The sequence below is a fragment of the Zophobas morio genome, unplaced genomic scaffold (assembly GCF_036711695.1).
Source record: "Zophobas morio isolate AGI-343-1 ecotype UQ-CSIRO unplaced genomic scaffold, CSIRO_AGI_Zmor_V1 ptg000026l, whole genome shotgun sequence".
NCBI lineage: Eukaryota > Metazoa > Arthropoda > Insecta > Coleoptera > Tenebrionidae > Zophobas > Zophobas morio.
The window spans coordinates 6,996,153-7,009,508 of record NW_026972131.1 but is presented as its reverse complement, the minus strand read 5'-3'; the positions used below and the strand labels follow the sequence as shown (position 1 = coordinate 7,009,508).

The 13,356-nt window shown below is 32.5% G+C and overlaps 1 protein-coding gene across 2 annotated transcripts in view; it reads right to left on the bottom strand.

Annotated features, from left to right (window-relative positions):
* Positions 1-1,732: 1,732 nt before the first annotated feature.
* The window catches only part of LOC135136453 (neural cell adhesion molecule 1), a 283,868-nt gene continuing 272,244 nt past the window's right edge, over positions 1,733-13,356 (bottom strand). For both annotated transcript variants that reach the window (XM_064065718.1, XM_064065717.1), the window contains one exon: positions 1,733-2,926. Coding sequence is in view for 1 of the 2 variants with exons in the window: in XM_064065717.1 (XP_063921787.1) it covers positions 2,871-2,926 (56 nt within the window). In the remaining variant the exon portion in view is untranslated. The remainder of the gene's footprint in view (positions 2,927-13,356) is intronic.

Genomic DNA, 13,356 nt, shown 5'->3' with positions numbered 1-13,356 from the left:
AGTTTTTCTTTGAATCCAGATAATCTTGAAACCGTCAGAACAACAAAATCTTCAAATGCCCAGAATACCATAATCTTCAATTCCTCAGAACTCCATAATCTTCATATCCCCAGAACACTAAACTCCTCAAATCCTCAAAACAGCGAAATCCTCAAATCCTCAGAACACCATAATCCTCAAATCCTCAGAACTCCATATTCCTTACATCCTCAGAACTCCATATTCCTTACATCCTCAGAACACCAAACTCCTCAAATTCTGAGAACAACGAAATCCTCATATCCTCAAAACTTCATAATCCATATACATGATAAAAAACCGAAAAACGCAGTTTTGAAATTATGCAAATTTAAGAAATAATTCTATTTACCCTGAAATTTTCACACATAGAAATCAAATTTTAACACCAACAGAAGCGGAATGACAAAATCGTTATGAATTATGATAATATGTGTAAGATTCTTGTATCAACTTCGTCAGAAATCGATAGTTTTTTGGATAACTGACAGCACCACCGCGAATTCTCTCATTGCTTTATACGCTGCTAAGGCAAATCGGAACGCACAATAGATAATTGAAATACTGGACAAAATAAACCAGAGTGCCTATTCTGTAGTTTTTGTATAAATACAATTTTACTATTTGCGCGAGGCAAATGATTCTGTCGTATAGATCTACCGATGTGATATAAATCAGTGGGTCCAGGAGCAGAAACTCAATTGATTAAGCCATTTCCAAACAAACGTATGTTATTACTCGTCTCCCCAGGACACTGAAAATTTCAGCAAACAAACGATTTACTAATTACTTCCTAATTTATGCTCTACCTGCGGTTTCCAGCAACATTTCTCTCTCTCCCAACTTCCAACAGAGCGGAGTACAGGTTTAGGCTCGAGTTATTATAATTTATAACCGAAGGGCCTCTGTTTTTAAAAATATCTCTAAACTTTTAACGATATTTATTGTATTTAGTAGATCGATTATATAATCACGGTTGTCACACACGTCATTCAAGCTTAAACTGAGGAAATATTGGGTCCATGGGACGACTGGCCACTTTCATGTTTTCTCGATGATTCATTGTTGGGTGTCGATTTTTATTAGACAGATAATATCCGAAACTGGCGAGCAGCTTGTGGTCAGATGACATATGATTGTATGTATATAATATCGTGTAGATGGCAAAACGCTTAGCAAAATTTGGCTAATTATCCGCCGGCGCGGCGTGCGCTCATTATATTGCTTAATTAAAATTATCTAAATGTACTATACTCTTATATTTGTGGTTTACGAATCTACCTTGATTTTCTTGACAATTATTGTAATTTTTATTTTCCAAAAGTTCTTGAAAAAAGGAGTAACTATATATACAGACGATGTGAATAAATATCAAAAAAGAACACTCTGTATAGTTGAAAGTAATTTTAATCTATGTTTATACAGGTATCTTAAATAATTAATGCAATAATGAAATAGAAAGGGCGCTTATTGACTCACCTTGTATATATTCCGTGATACCTTAAACCTTCTATTCTGTTCTCAATTTCTTTAAAAATGTAATAAAGACACTAACTTTTATGCAGATAACTATCCATCTTTATGAGAATAATAATTAACATTACGATGTGGAATTTAAAATAACTACAATTAACAAGTACTTTCCGTATTGCCTTTTATTAAAATTTTCATATTTAATACATGTCTAAAAATATACCTGAGGAAACACAAGTCTAATAAAAAATTGATCTCTTAGTTTATTAAAATAATGATATTGTCGGGGAGATCAAATATGACAACTAAATTTAATGTAAAACTACATTATATACAACTTACAAGCCTAAAATAATGGTAGAAAAAATATCAAAAAGTCAGTGAAGTCCAACGGCAGAACATCTTTAGGATTTATAAAACAGAATTACCCCTACAATTCTTGTGTGCTTTTAAAAACCGAAATTACGAGGCGAATTTACTATTACAAAAGCAAACAAGCATGTCTAAGGGTTTCTGTAAACGGAATACTTTTATATTTTGCTTAGCATTACTACATTAAATTAATATAAAACAATCGGCAAATGCTTAACCTCTAGATTCTAGGAAATTAATATAACAGTTACATTGTTTATTTGTAAGTATTTAGATGAACTGTCGTCAGTCAGAAACTAATAAATTGAAAAATGTTTTGGATGTAGAACATTTTGAAAATTAATAAGAAGTAACATATTTTTGTTTCCATTTTTTCGGGGGTTTCAAATTTTTCTTAAAACATTTATTTTGCGCAAACATTTGTATGCACCTGTATCTATATTGTACCAAGCAGCTAACAAAACAGTCAGAAAATAAAAAATCGACTCTCCGCATACACAAATATGGATAAGTTTAAGCCAGTTAATACATTACAGATGCACTACATTTAAGTATGTAGTGTAATGAGTACATTTAACTTTGTCACAAAATATTACACAATAAATTTCATTTCAAAGTATTAGTTGGAATATGTCAGAAATAGCCGGCGGGTTCAAAGTTCATATCCTTCCAATTGTAGTCTTGGGATTCATACAAAACTCAGTTCCCGTTAACCTAAACAAGAACATAAGTAAATAGGTAAAGCAAGGCAGTTCAACACACATTGTTGCTTATATTCGAAAACTAAAGACAGTCCTATTATAATATTTCTAATACTGATTGTTGACAGATAAAAAAAAACTAGAAAACATTGTACTGAGGGGTGGAAAAAAACAGTTATGGAAAAATGACTACAATACAAATTTTTCAGTTCTAGTTTAACCCTATAAAATATTTTTTTACAAATATTTACAATCCTTGGCTTTGGAATGAGTCAGTAGGTTGCCAAGTCGATGTAACGTGGATCTTCAAAATTCAGAGTCCTGTGGAGAAAAACTGACAGGAGCGAGGATTAAATCGGGCCCTGAAACATAAAAACTGTATTAGCAAACGACACTTTTAAAAATAAATACAGGTCAATTACAATGTTACTGCCATTTCTTAGTTGAAAGCAACTGTTTATGGGTAAATGGTGAAATGATTTTGTGTTTTTAATTGAAAAAAAATGATTCTGAGTTTCATAGGCTTCGTATTGTAGGTGTCCGAGTCTTAGAGCCTCACTTTTATTCGGTGAATATTTTATAAGCCCCACGATAAGTAAGTCGGAAAATATTTCAGAGCACAATGGCTTAATAGGTCCTCTTATTGTAAAGCAAACATTGTTGGCCGGTCGAACAATTGATTGGAATTAATCAATATAAAGGAAGCTTTAGATCTCTTTGTGCGCCAAAATTACGAACAATGGATAGATTTTATTTTTACACATTTTTTGACCATTAGTTCTAATATTTATGACGCACATTTTGGACGTTATGAATGACTTGTTAGTAACAAAGTGAATACTGGCTTTGTTAATGGTTTTCAATACTTCAATTCAAAGTTTTCATTCACACGTAACTTTTAAATACTTTACAGTACCAACTGATTTTTTTTTTTAGGAAAAAAAGTGACAAAAAAAAGAATCAGGTTGTAACAAATGGGTAATTCTAAAAATTATCGACGGAAATTCTTTCAAAACGTTGAGATGTTTATAAAAATAAAACGTTAGATTTTAATAATGTGTTCACGAATTCTGACTATGTATTGTAGGACAAACACACTCAAGTGTCGCAGAGAAAAATGTTCAATAATGTGCCGCTACGACTGTTTATTGAAAAATAATTTGCGAACTTGAAACAATTTTTCATAATGGCTACTGATTGATAAGACATTGCGTAACATTGTAATGCTAATAGTGTGTTGTTAGAGGAAGGAAGAAACGTAGAAACAAACTAAAAGAACGTTGGATCTGAAATACAAATAGAAGTTTTAATAATTATTGTATATTTTGTCAATGAACGTAATAAATAAATAATAAAAACGATATGTGCCCAATAGAGTTTCCCTTGAGGGGGTCATATAAAATTTCCATTTTGGTAGTAAATTGCATCCCCCGATCACAAATCGTGAGAAGTAGACAGGACCATCTAAACAAACCATAAGTCTTGGTCCTGGGACGTGTCTGATTCCTCGGGGAACCAAAACAGTTATACAGTGCTCTCTTATATCCCGTAGGCTTTTTTACATACATACAAACCGCAAGGAAATCAGAATCCCCTGAAACGTTCTTTCAATAAAATCGTAAGTCTGCACGAAATATGTTTTGTTTTAATAATTGTAAAATTATGTGGTAGTGACTCACTGTATATTTTTATGCAGAATGATGAAAAGTAACACACAAGAGGCTATAAAATTTATGAGTAATGAAAACGACAAAGCAAAAATATCTCACAGAAAATATTACAATCTTTATTTTTCAGTGATTAAGTTGTCTGTGGTTTTTATTGCCGCGAGCTGTGACGTATTAAAATATTTTTAAATGGGGTGGGGTCAATTTCTTAATGTACTTCTGCGTTCTTAACAATTCGTCGAAGAATATTATTGACCTGTTCTGTAAAATTACTTTACGGTAAATATAATTTTAAAGTCGGACTTTTTAGCTTTCCTTCGCGTCTTATAAAAAAGCATAGGTCAGTGCCTAATAGGCTTAAACAGGTGTTATATCTTTCGTAGTATTGATATTTTCTGGTGTTTCATTTGTAATGGTTTTAACCATTCATCCAGCTCTTGCAAAAGTAATGTTATCTGCCCTCACTGTGCTGGGAACCATAGCCTTAAAAAGTGCCAAGTTGAGCAGCTGCGTTGTATAAATTGTACTAATATGAAATCGCCTGAAAATCATGACCAACAAATAAATGTTGATCATGCTGCTTGGGACTGCAATAACTGTCATTCACATACTGCTGCTATTAACAAAATAAAACTCTATGTTTTTGGCTTCATAGTATTCATTCCTTGCAGATTCATTCAATTTCCTAAATTTATTATCATTGCAGTCTTGTAGCGACTTATCAATAGTGACTTCTGCGTAGATATTTCTCCTTCTGTAGTTAAAATTGCTGAGGATGTGTTTATCACACTCTATTATCAAAATACTTATGGTATTAACTCTAAATTAAATGAATTCCATTAATCTTTATTGTCTTAGACCTAGCTTTCTAAGTCTGTGCTTAATTCTGAATTTTGCCCTAATAGCTATATAGTCCTCAGATCAGACATAAATTTTTATAAAACTAATGTAACTGGAGGTCGAGGAGTTCTTCTTGCATCCAAGTTGCAATTTTCAACTGTCTAACTTGATATGGTGTCTAAAGGGTTTGATTTGCTTGCCTCCACAGACATTCTTGGAGCTTAATGCAGTGTTGCCATTTTAGTTTCTACATCTTCATTGTCTATATTCCACCAAAATATAGGACTAAGGAATATGTACGTGTATTTGGTAGAATCAAATTCATATTTTGTGTTACATATATACCCCCTGACGTTACCTCCACTGAATTAGAGCTATTTTTAAATGCACTAGAAGTACATTTACTTAATGAGGATGTTATTCTAGTTGGTGATTTCAACGTCTCTCACTTTTGCGATGCTAATCCGCCTAATTATCGTAAAATTCCTCTCCTTCAACAATTTTGTGATTCCCTACTTCTCATTCAGCATAATAAAATTTTACCATGGATCTTGAACATTATGTGCCAGCTCTTGTACCTGTAGATGCTCACCACCCCTCACTTGCCGTAAATTTAAAATTCTTAGCAACAACTGGTACCCATAAGTTTCCCGCAGCCAATAATGTACGCTACAACTTTAGAAAAGCCAACTTTCCTAAACTTTACGAAGATTTATTGAAAGCAGACTGGACATTTCTCGAGAATTTCGATGACGTAAATATTGCACTGGACAATTTCTATGAATATCTATATACGCTTCTAGACCAAAATGTTCCAAAAGTTTCCGGTTGTTCATCTTCAAAGTTTCCATATTGGGTCACAAATGAAATAAAAAATAATATTAAAACCAAAGAAAATTTCAGACGTAAGTGGTTGAGAACCAAAAATAATGTCTTCTAATTAATATAAAAGGCTAAGATCTCTCGTGAAAAATCAGTTGAATGGTGCATATCATGATTACATCAACCAAGTGGAGATTAACTTACAATCAAATCCTTGTGGATTATGGAATTTCATAAACCTCAAAAAAGGAACGTCTAGAATTCCCAGCTACATGATCGATGAGGAGCACAATGAGTATACTGATCCACAAGATATTGTAAACGCATTTGCAGAAACTTTTGCAAATGCACAAACTAATGACTCGTCAACCTCCTTTTTACCCACTTATGAAAACTCTTCAATTCGTTCAGTTTTTTCAGTTAGCCAAAACGAACTAATATCAATAATGAAAAACTTTCCTAATAAATTGACAGCCGGTTATGATTCAATTCCCAGTTTTTTTCTTCGAGATTGTAGTTCTGCTTTTGTTCTACCACTCTCCATAATAATTAATTTGGCCTTAAAAACAAATACTTACCCAGAACGCTGGAAAATAGCCTGAGTCATCCCCATATTTAAAAAAGGTAGTTCTCAACTCCTCAACAACTATCGCCCAATATCTATTTTACAGAATTTTTCAAAGGTGATGGAACAGGTATTATATAAACAAGTTTACTACGATGTCCAACCCTACATATCGCCATACCAACATGGTTTTGTAAAAGGCAGATCCACTATTACTAATTTATCTCTGCTAAGTGAGACACTAGCCCAAGAAATCGATAATCAAGGTCAAATTGATGTCATTTACACTGATTTTTCTAAGGCCTTTGATTGCATCTCACACAGAATTTTACTTCGTAAACTTAATAACTTTGGCTTCTCAGCTTCACTTTGGCAATTAATATGCTCTTACATCGACAATCGCGTGAATTATATTTCTTAAAATGGCTTCAGGTCCTATTTATTTACATCTAATAGCGGCGTTCCGCAAGGTTCTAATCCTGGACCGTTACTTTTTAACATATTCGTAAATGACTTGCTATTATCTCTTAGTTGTACGGTTCATGCTTATGATGACGACCTCAAAATATGCTCAAAAATTTCCTGTATTGACGATACCCTACATTTGCAAGCCAATCTTGACAAAATTGTGCAGTGGTGTAATAATAATATTTTTAAAATTAATAAAACAAAATGCTTCTTTATATCATTCTCCCGTAAAAACACCCTTACTGAGTTTTCATATTCAATTGATGGATTTTCTATTACTAAAAAAGAGTCAATCAAGGATCTTGGTGTAATATTTGATGAACACTTAACATTTAACTTACACATTGAACACATAGCGAACTCAGCTAACAAGTCCTTAGGTTTTATCATGAGGGTATCTAAGTATTTCCGTAATGTCAACCTGATCAAAATTCTGTTTTATGCCTTTGTTTTAAGCAAGTTAGAATACGCATCTTTAGTTTGGTATCCGATATACCTACATCACGCACCACATGGTCCTAGATAGAATTCTGAAGAAATTCTTGAAGTTTCTAACATCAAATGTCGTCACTTTCTTCTAGAAGAGATTTTTACTGTGCCCGTTTTCTTGCAAAACTGGTTTCTAACGAAATAGATTGTATAGATCTTCTTAGTAATATAAGCTTCAATGTTCCACGGCTATATTCTAGATTTGTACAAACATTCAAGATCCCTAGAACTCGTACCAACGTTTTGCGTCGTGCACCGATTTACACAATGAGTTCTTGTGGAAATAATTGTTTAGAAGATATATTTTGTTAAATTGTAACTACTATAGTATTGTTATTTTGTTTACATACTTATATATTTATTAATGTAGTGTACAATTAGTTATTGTTGTCCTGTAATTGGGAAATTATTCCTGTTGGACAATAAAGTATATATTATTATTATTATATACTATTGTTCCATTTGCCAGGTAATCTGGAGGAACTATTCAACCAACGTGTAATAATTATTACGGCAGACAATCAGTAAACAACATAAATTTTAGCCCAAAAAAAGTGTCACCAAGTGGTGATTTGGAAAGTGTAGTGTTCAAGTATTTGACCGTGTTTTTTAGCCAAACAATCGTTGATTGTGGCTGTGCCGCTAGAATTTCTTCAATGCAGGAGGAACTAGATACTTGAGTCGCTTATTGTGTCACAGACGGATCTGATCCAACAACTACAAAGCGAAGTTAATACACTCGAGTTCGAAATTTTAAAAATAACATCGAATCCAACCAATCAATTCTACAGGGAATGCCGAAATTCGCAAATCAGTGGGACAACTACCGAGTAACGTGCAAAAAAGCAGTGAAAGTAATCAGTAATAAGCATTTCCGGCATCGGAGTAATCTGAGTCGATTTACTAATTTATACTCAAATTCGGAAATACCTACCGAAATTAAATTGAATGATTCACCAACTTCATCAGATGACGAGGTCGATGAGCCTCCCAAAACGATAAAAATTAATGCTGATGTGCATCACCAACCTCCCCCGTGGATGACGAAGGTTTTCAAGAAATTGTACCGAAGAAGAAACCAAAATCAAAATCGGAACAATTAAGTGTTTTAAAAGTGGTTCCAAAAAAGCGTTTTATACGTAACCCGCCTAGCACCGGGAATAACGGAGTAACAGATTGCGGATTTTCTCAAAAAGGACTTCCTTGAAGTCAGGTGTGAACGTACGAGTCTAAATACCCTTAATATTACGCCTTGTTTAAGATAATCATTGATTTAATAAATATGGACAAGGTAATGGATGCAAGGAGATGGTCGCAAGGTCGCTACATCGCACGGTTTTTTCAAAGAAGACCGAAGAAAGCAGAGGCGACTTAAATTTTCAATCAAGTTCACCGAAGGGAAGGAAACTTACCACTAAAGATGAATTTTGTTTTTTCTTTTCATAAATATTCAAAGCTTAAGAAATAAAATATTGCAGTTGTAATCGATTTTGTCAGATAAGAAATATGCTTGTATTTTTCTTGTTGAACACTGGATAGGTAAAACCGAAATTAGCTCAACGTATTTGACTAGTTTATTAAGAACATCTTATTGCAGAGGTTCAGGAGAACATATATACATTTCGATGTATGAGGAGTTATTATTATTGGTAAAATTAATTATTTCGTAATGTATCGATCTAATAGAGGTAATTTTCAACACATGCTAGCCTTAGTGGACGCTATGTTAAACAAATACAACAAACATGAAATTGTGTTTATAGGAGATTTTAATGTACCTTTCGGAACAAACGATAAACAAGCTTTTGAACTGAAAACACTTTCAAATCGTATGGATTAAGAGCTAAAATATCTCAGAAAACCAGGGGACATAACTGCCTTGATTCACAAATTTAGATGTAAACTATGTTGATCTAAGCGTGGTCAATTTTGGTCTTTCTGATCATTCAAGTATTCAATTTGGAGTCAAACATGAACAAAATTGCCGATATAGAAATAATGAAATGGTTGAATTCCGGTCTATCACTAAACTAGGGTTATTTCATTTACACAATCGGATTGTAAATGTAGATTCACAAAAAATAGTAGAATTGAGCTGAATGAAAAATGGCGTCTTTTCATAAATATTATTATTCAGACGTGTGAAAATTGTTTTCCAATTCTTCCCAGAAAAATAAAAAATCATAAGAACTCAAAGTGGTTTAATGAAGAAACGAGTTAAGAAATATTTTAAAATTTTTTGATGAAGCATATAGACAAGGTCATGTCTCCAAAGATATATTTAAACTGTAAAACAACAGTCATCACTCATATTCGTAGAAAAAGGAATTTTAAGAGTTTCCAACAAAAATTTGCCAGCATGGAATTTAATTAAGAAAGCAGAAACCATAAAAAAGTTGAGGGCACTCCATAAATCCCAGTCTTTTTGCAGAATACTTTGAAAATGTCGCCACATCAATAATAGGGAAACTGCCATCCTATGACGTGTGAACTCTTACCTAAAACTAAACATACTCCTAATGATAAATTTGTTTTTAAAGAAGCTTAGAAACATAATATTTTCCCTCAAATGCAGGGATGCGTATGGGATTAATATAAAAATTGTTAAACCTATAGGTCATATTTTAGTAATTCCATTAACGAATCTATTTAATCGACCGGTATCCACATTGCCAATAATAAGTAAAGTTTTTGAAAAAATTCTAAAAATGCAAATGTGTGATTACTTTGAAAAAAACAATCTATTTACTAACTATCAACACGGGTTTCAAAATAATCGTTCAACAACTTCAGCAATAAACAGATTATGTATTGAAATTACAGGTGCACTCGACAGGAATGAATTTTTAGATTCGCATTTCTATGATTTAACTAAAGCATTTGACTGTGTCTCGTATAATATTCTTCTAAATGAATTGAGATTTTATAACTTTAACCATGGTGCCTTGTCACTAATAAAGTCATATTTAAATAAGAGGAAACAGTATGTTTCAGTAGGTAGACAACAGTGCTCGGAGATTAAAACAATTTTGCATGGTGTCCCACAAGTTTCAGTGCTTGGACCAGTCCTATTTTTAAATTATGTTAATGTGTGATACAAATTTTATATTATTTGCAGATGACACCAACACATTTAATACAGATCAAAATGTTGAAATTTTAAATAGGCAAAGAGATCATTGCTATGCATCCATTGAGACATGGTTTTTGGCCAATAAAGTCTGTATGAGTGAGGACAAGGAACACAGACTCATATTTTCTCTAAAACGCAGTGATTGTCATAAAAAACCTATTAAATTTTTCGGGTTAGCATAAGAAACTGCAAATAATGACGGTTCCATCTATCTATATTTTTGCTGCGGTTCTGTTCATCAAGGAAAATTAATTCAATCATAACTCTGCATAACATCAATATAACACGCGCAACAAGAACGCATATATCATCATTATCATAGGGTGAAGACAGCTAGAGCAGTCACTAGTTACTATGGCGTAAAATGTTTTAATACATTGCCAGAACATATAAAGAATTTGCCTTTAGTTAATTTTAAAAAGGTAGTGAGAACTTCATTAATAGAAGGACCCGTTTACTCCCAAGAAGAATTTCTTAACCATAATTTTAGTTCTTGCTCAATAATATTAATAATTACCTAAACTGATTTAAAGTAACTTTTTTGTTAAATATATAATTAAACTATTATTGACGATTTTATAATACTTTGTAAGTATTTTAAACATGAATAAACATTACATTACATTGCATTACATTACGACAAAGATTCTGTGTGTGATAAATCTGCTAATAGTTATGGTAGATGTGTTGATCTGGTTCTGTCTAGCATTCATTGTTTCGTTAGCTCTTGCGAAAATTCTCTTCTAGAAGAGAATTCTTATCGTCATCACCCAAGGTTGTTAGCTTAAAACCATTAACGGTCATCCCTCCGTACAGCCTTGGCAATTTCGTAGAACAGATGTTACTAGGTTGTATGAGTACCTAACATGTATTGATTGGTCTTTACTTGAGGGCATCACTTAGCATGTTCCTGTTTTTATAATAAATTAAACAGAATTTTAGATGTAGATGTTCGGACTTGGGAACATGTACATCTCGTTTCAGCTCATATCCACCTTGGTTCTCTGACATTAGAAAGAAACTTAAATTGACGTCCAAATTATGGCGTTATAATATAAAATATATAATATAACCTTTATTGCGAAAATACATAGTATATAATAGGCAATTTCTAATATCATACATGCGAACAAAAATAAAAATTAATTTAGAAAAGACAGAACTCAGATATAACAAAAAGAAAAAAAAATATTCATCTATAAAAATAATTACAAGCCTACATACTATAAGGGGAAAAAAAATACCGCAACAAAATTTCGCAAAAATAATTTGGGATACATCATTCTACAGTGAAAGCAAATACCGTCTAAGGGTTTTGGAACTACAGTGAAACAGGTCTAAATCTTCGAATATAACGTTGATATACCTAGCAATACGGACAAATGGAGAATTATAACCGTAGTGTGTACGATGAACACCGATGGCTACAGTTTCATGTATTCGAGTATTGTACGAAGGAACTCTCAAGGTAAAGATATTTACAATTTTGGGGCAGTCAATTTTGCTATGTAAAGCTTTGTGTCCAAAAGTGATAGCTTGATACTGACGACGAAGACCAATTAACTTCAGTCTCTCGCAGTACGTATAATTATTTTTGTTAATCTTCAATTTAAATAAAATAAAGTTTGCTATTTTCTTCTGAACTTTTTGGATCCTATCAATGTGTATTTTATAGAAGGGATTCCAAATTATGCTACAATACTCGAGAACTGGCCTCACCAACGTAGAAAATAATTTAATAATTACTATTATATTGTTAAAATTTTTGCAGTGCCTCTTAACAAAACCACATAAGCGAAAACTCTTACTTAAAATATTGTCAATGCGGACGCTGAAATTTAATTTAGAATCTAGTGTAATACCAAGGTCTAAAACTGTGTTGGTTTTCGACAATACGTTATTATTGATATGATATGAAGTATCAATTGGTACACTGCTTTTTGTAAATGAAATGGTTTTACACTTATCTATATTAGGGCACATGGAATTTTTACAACACCATTCCCAAAAAGAATCTATATCGTGCTGAATTTTTAGAGTATCATTAACATCAGTAACTTTCATATATAATTTTAAATCATCAGCGAAAAGAAGATATTTGCAGTGAGAAAAGCACTTTGTAATATCGTTAACAAACAAAAGGAAAAACACTGGACCGAGATGACTGCCTTGCGGTACTCCTGAGGTTACATTAATAACTTTTGATTGATTTATACTGACTACCTGCGTTCTGTGCGTTAAATAAGATCTGATTCAAGATAAAATACTTCCAATCACGCCATAGTATTTTAATTTATTTAAAAGTAGTTGTAAATCAACACGGTCAAAAGCCTTGGAGAAGTCAGTATAAATGTTCCATTGAGTTGTTGATATAATTAATATACTCACGTTTGTCTAGATCCAACAGATCTGATTCGTAATTTTAAGACTATTCGCTCTTTATTAAAGAATGACAAAGTTGGTACATCGCAGATATCTAGAGAATCTTGAAACCAATATTAAAGAGAATCCTAGTAAATTCTGGAGTCATATTAGCAACTTAAAGAAAAATTCTTGAAAACCTTTACAGATGAATTACATTAATCGAAGAGTTAATATTCCAAAAGATATTCTTAATGCGTTGTCGAGCACTTTGGTTCATGGTTCACTCGTTCTGGGAATATTAGTTCGAATGAGTTTGTTGATGAGTCCGTGAATGCTACCACACATCTAGAATTTGTTAACAGCGTTGAAACAAATTAAGCCTAACTTAACTTCTGGTTATGGTAATATTCCTGATTTTTTACTTAATGATTGTGCGGCCGTTTT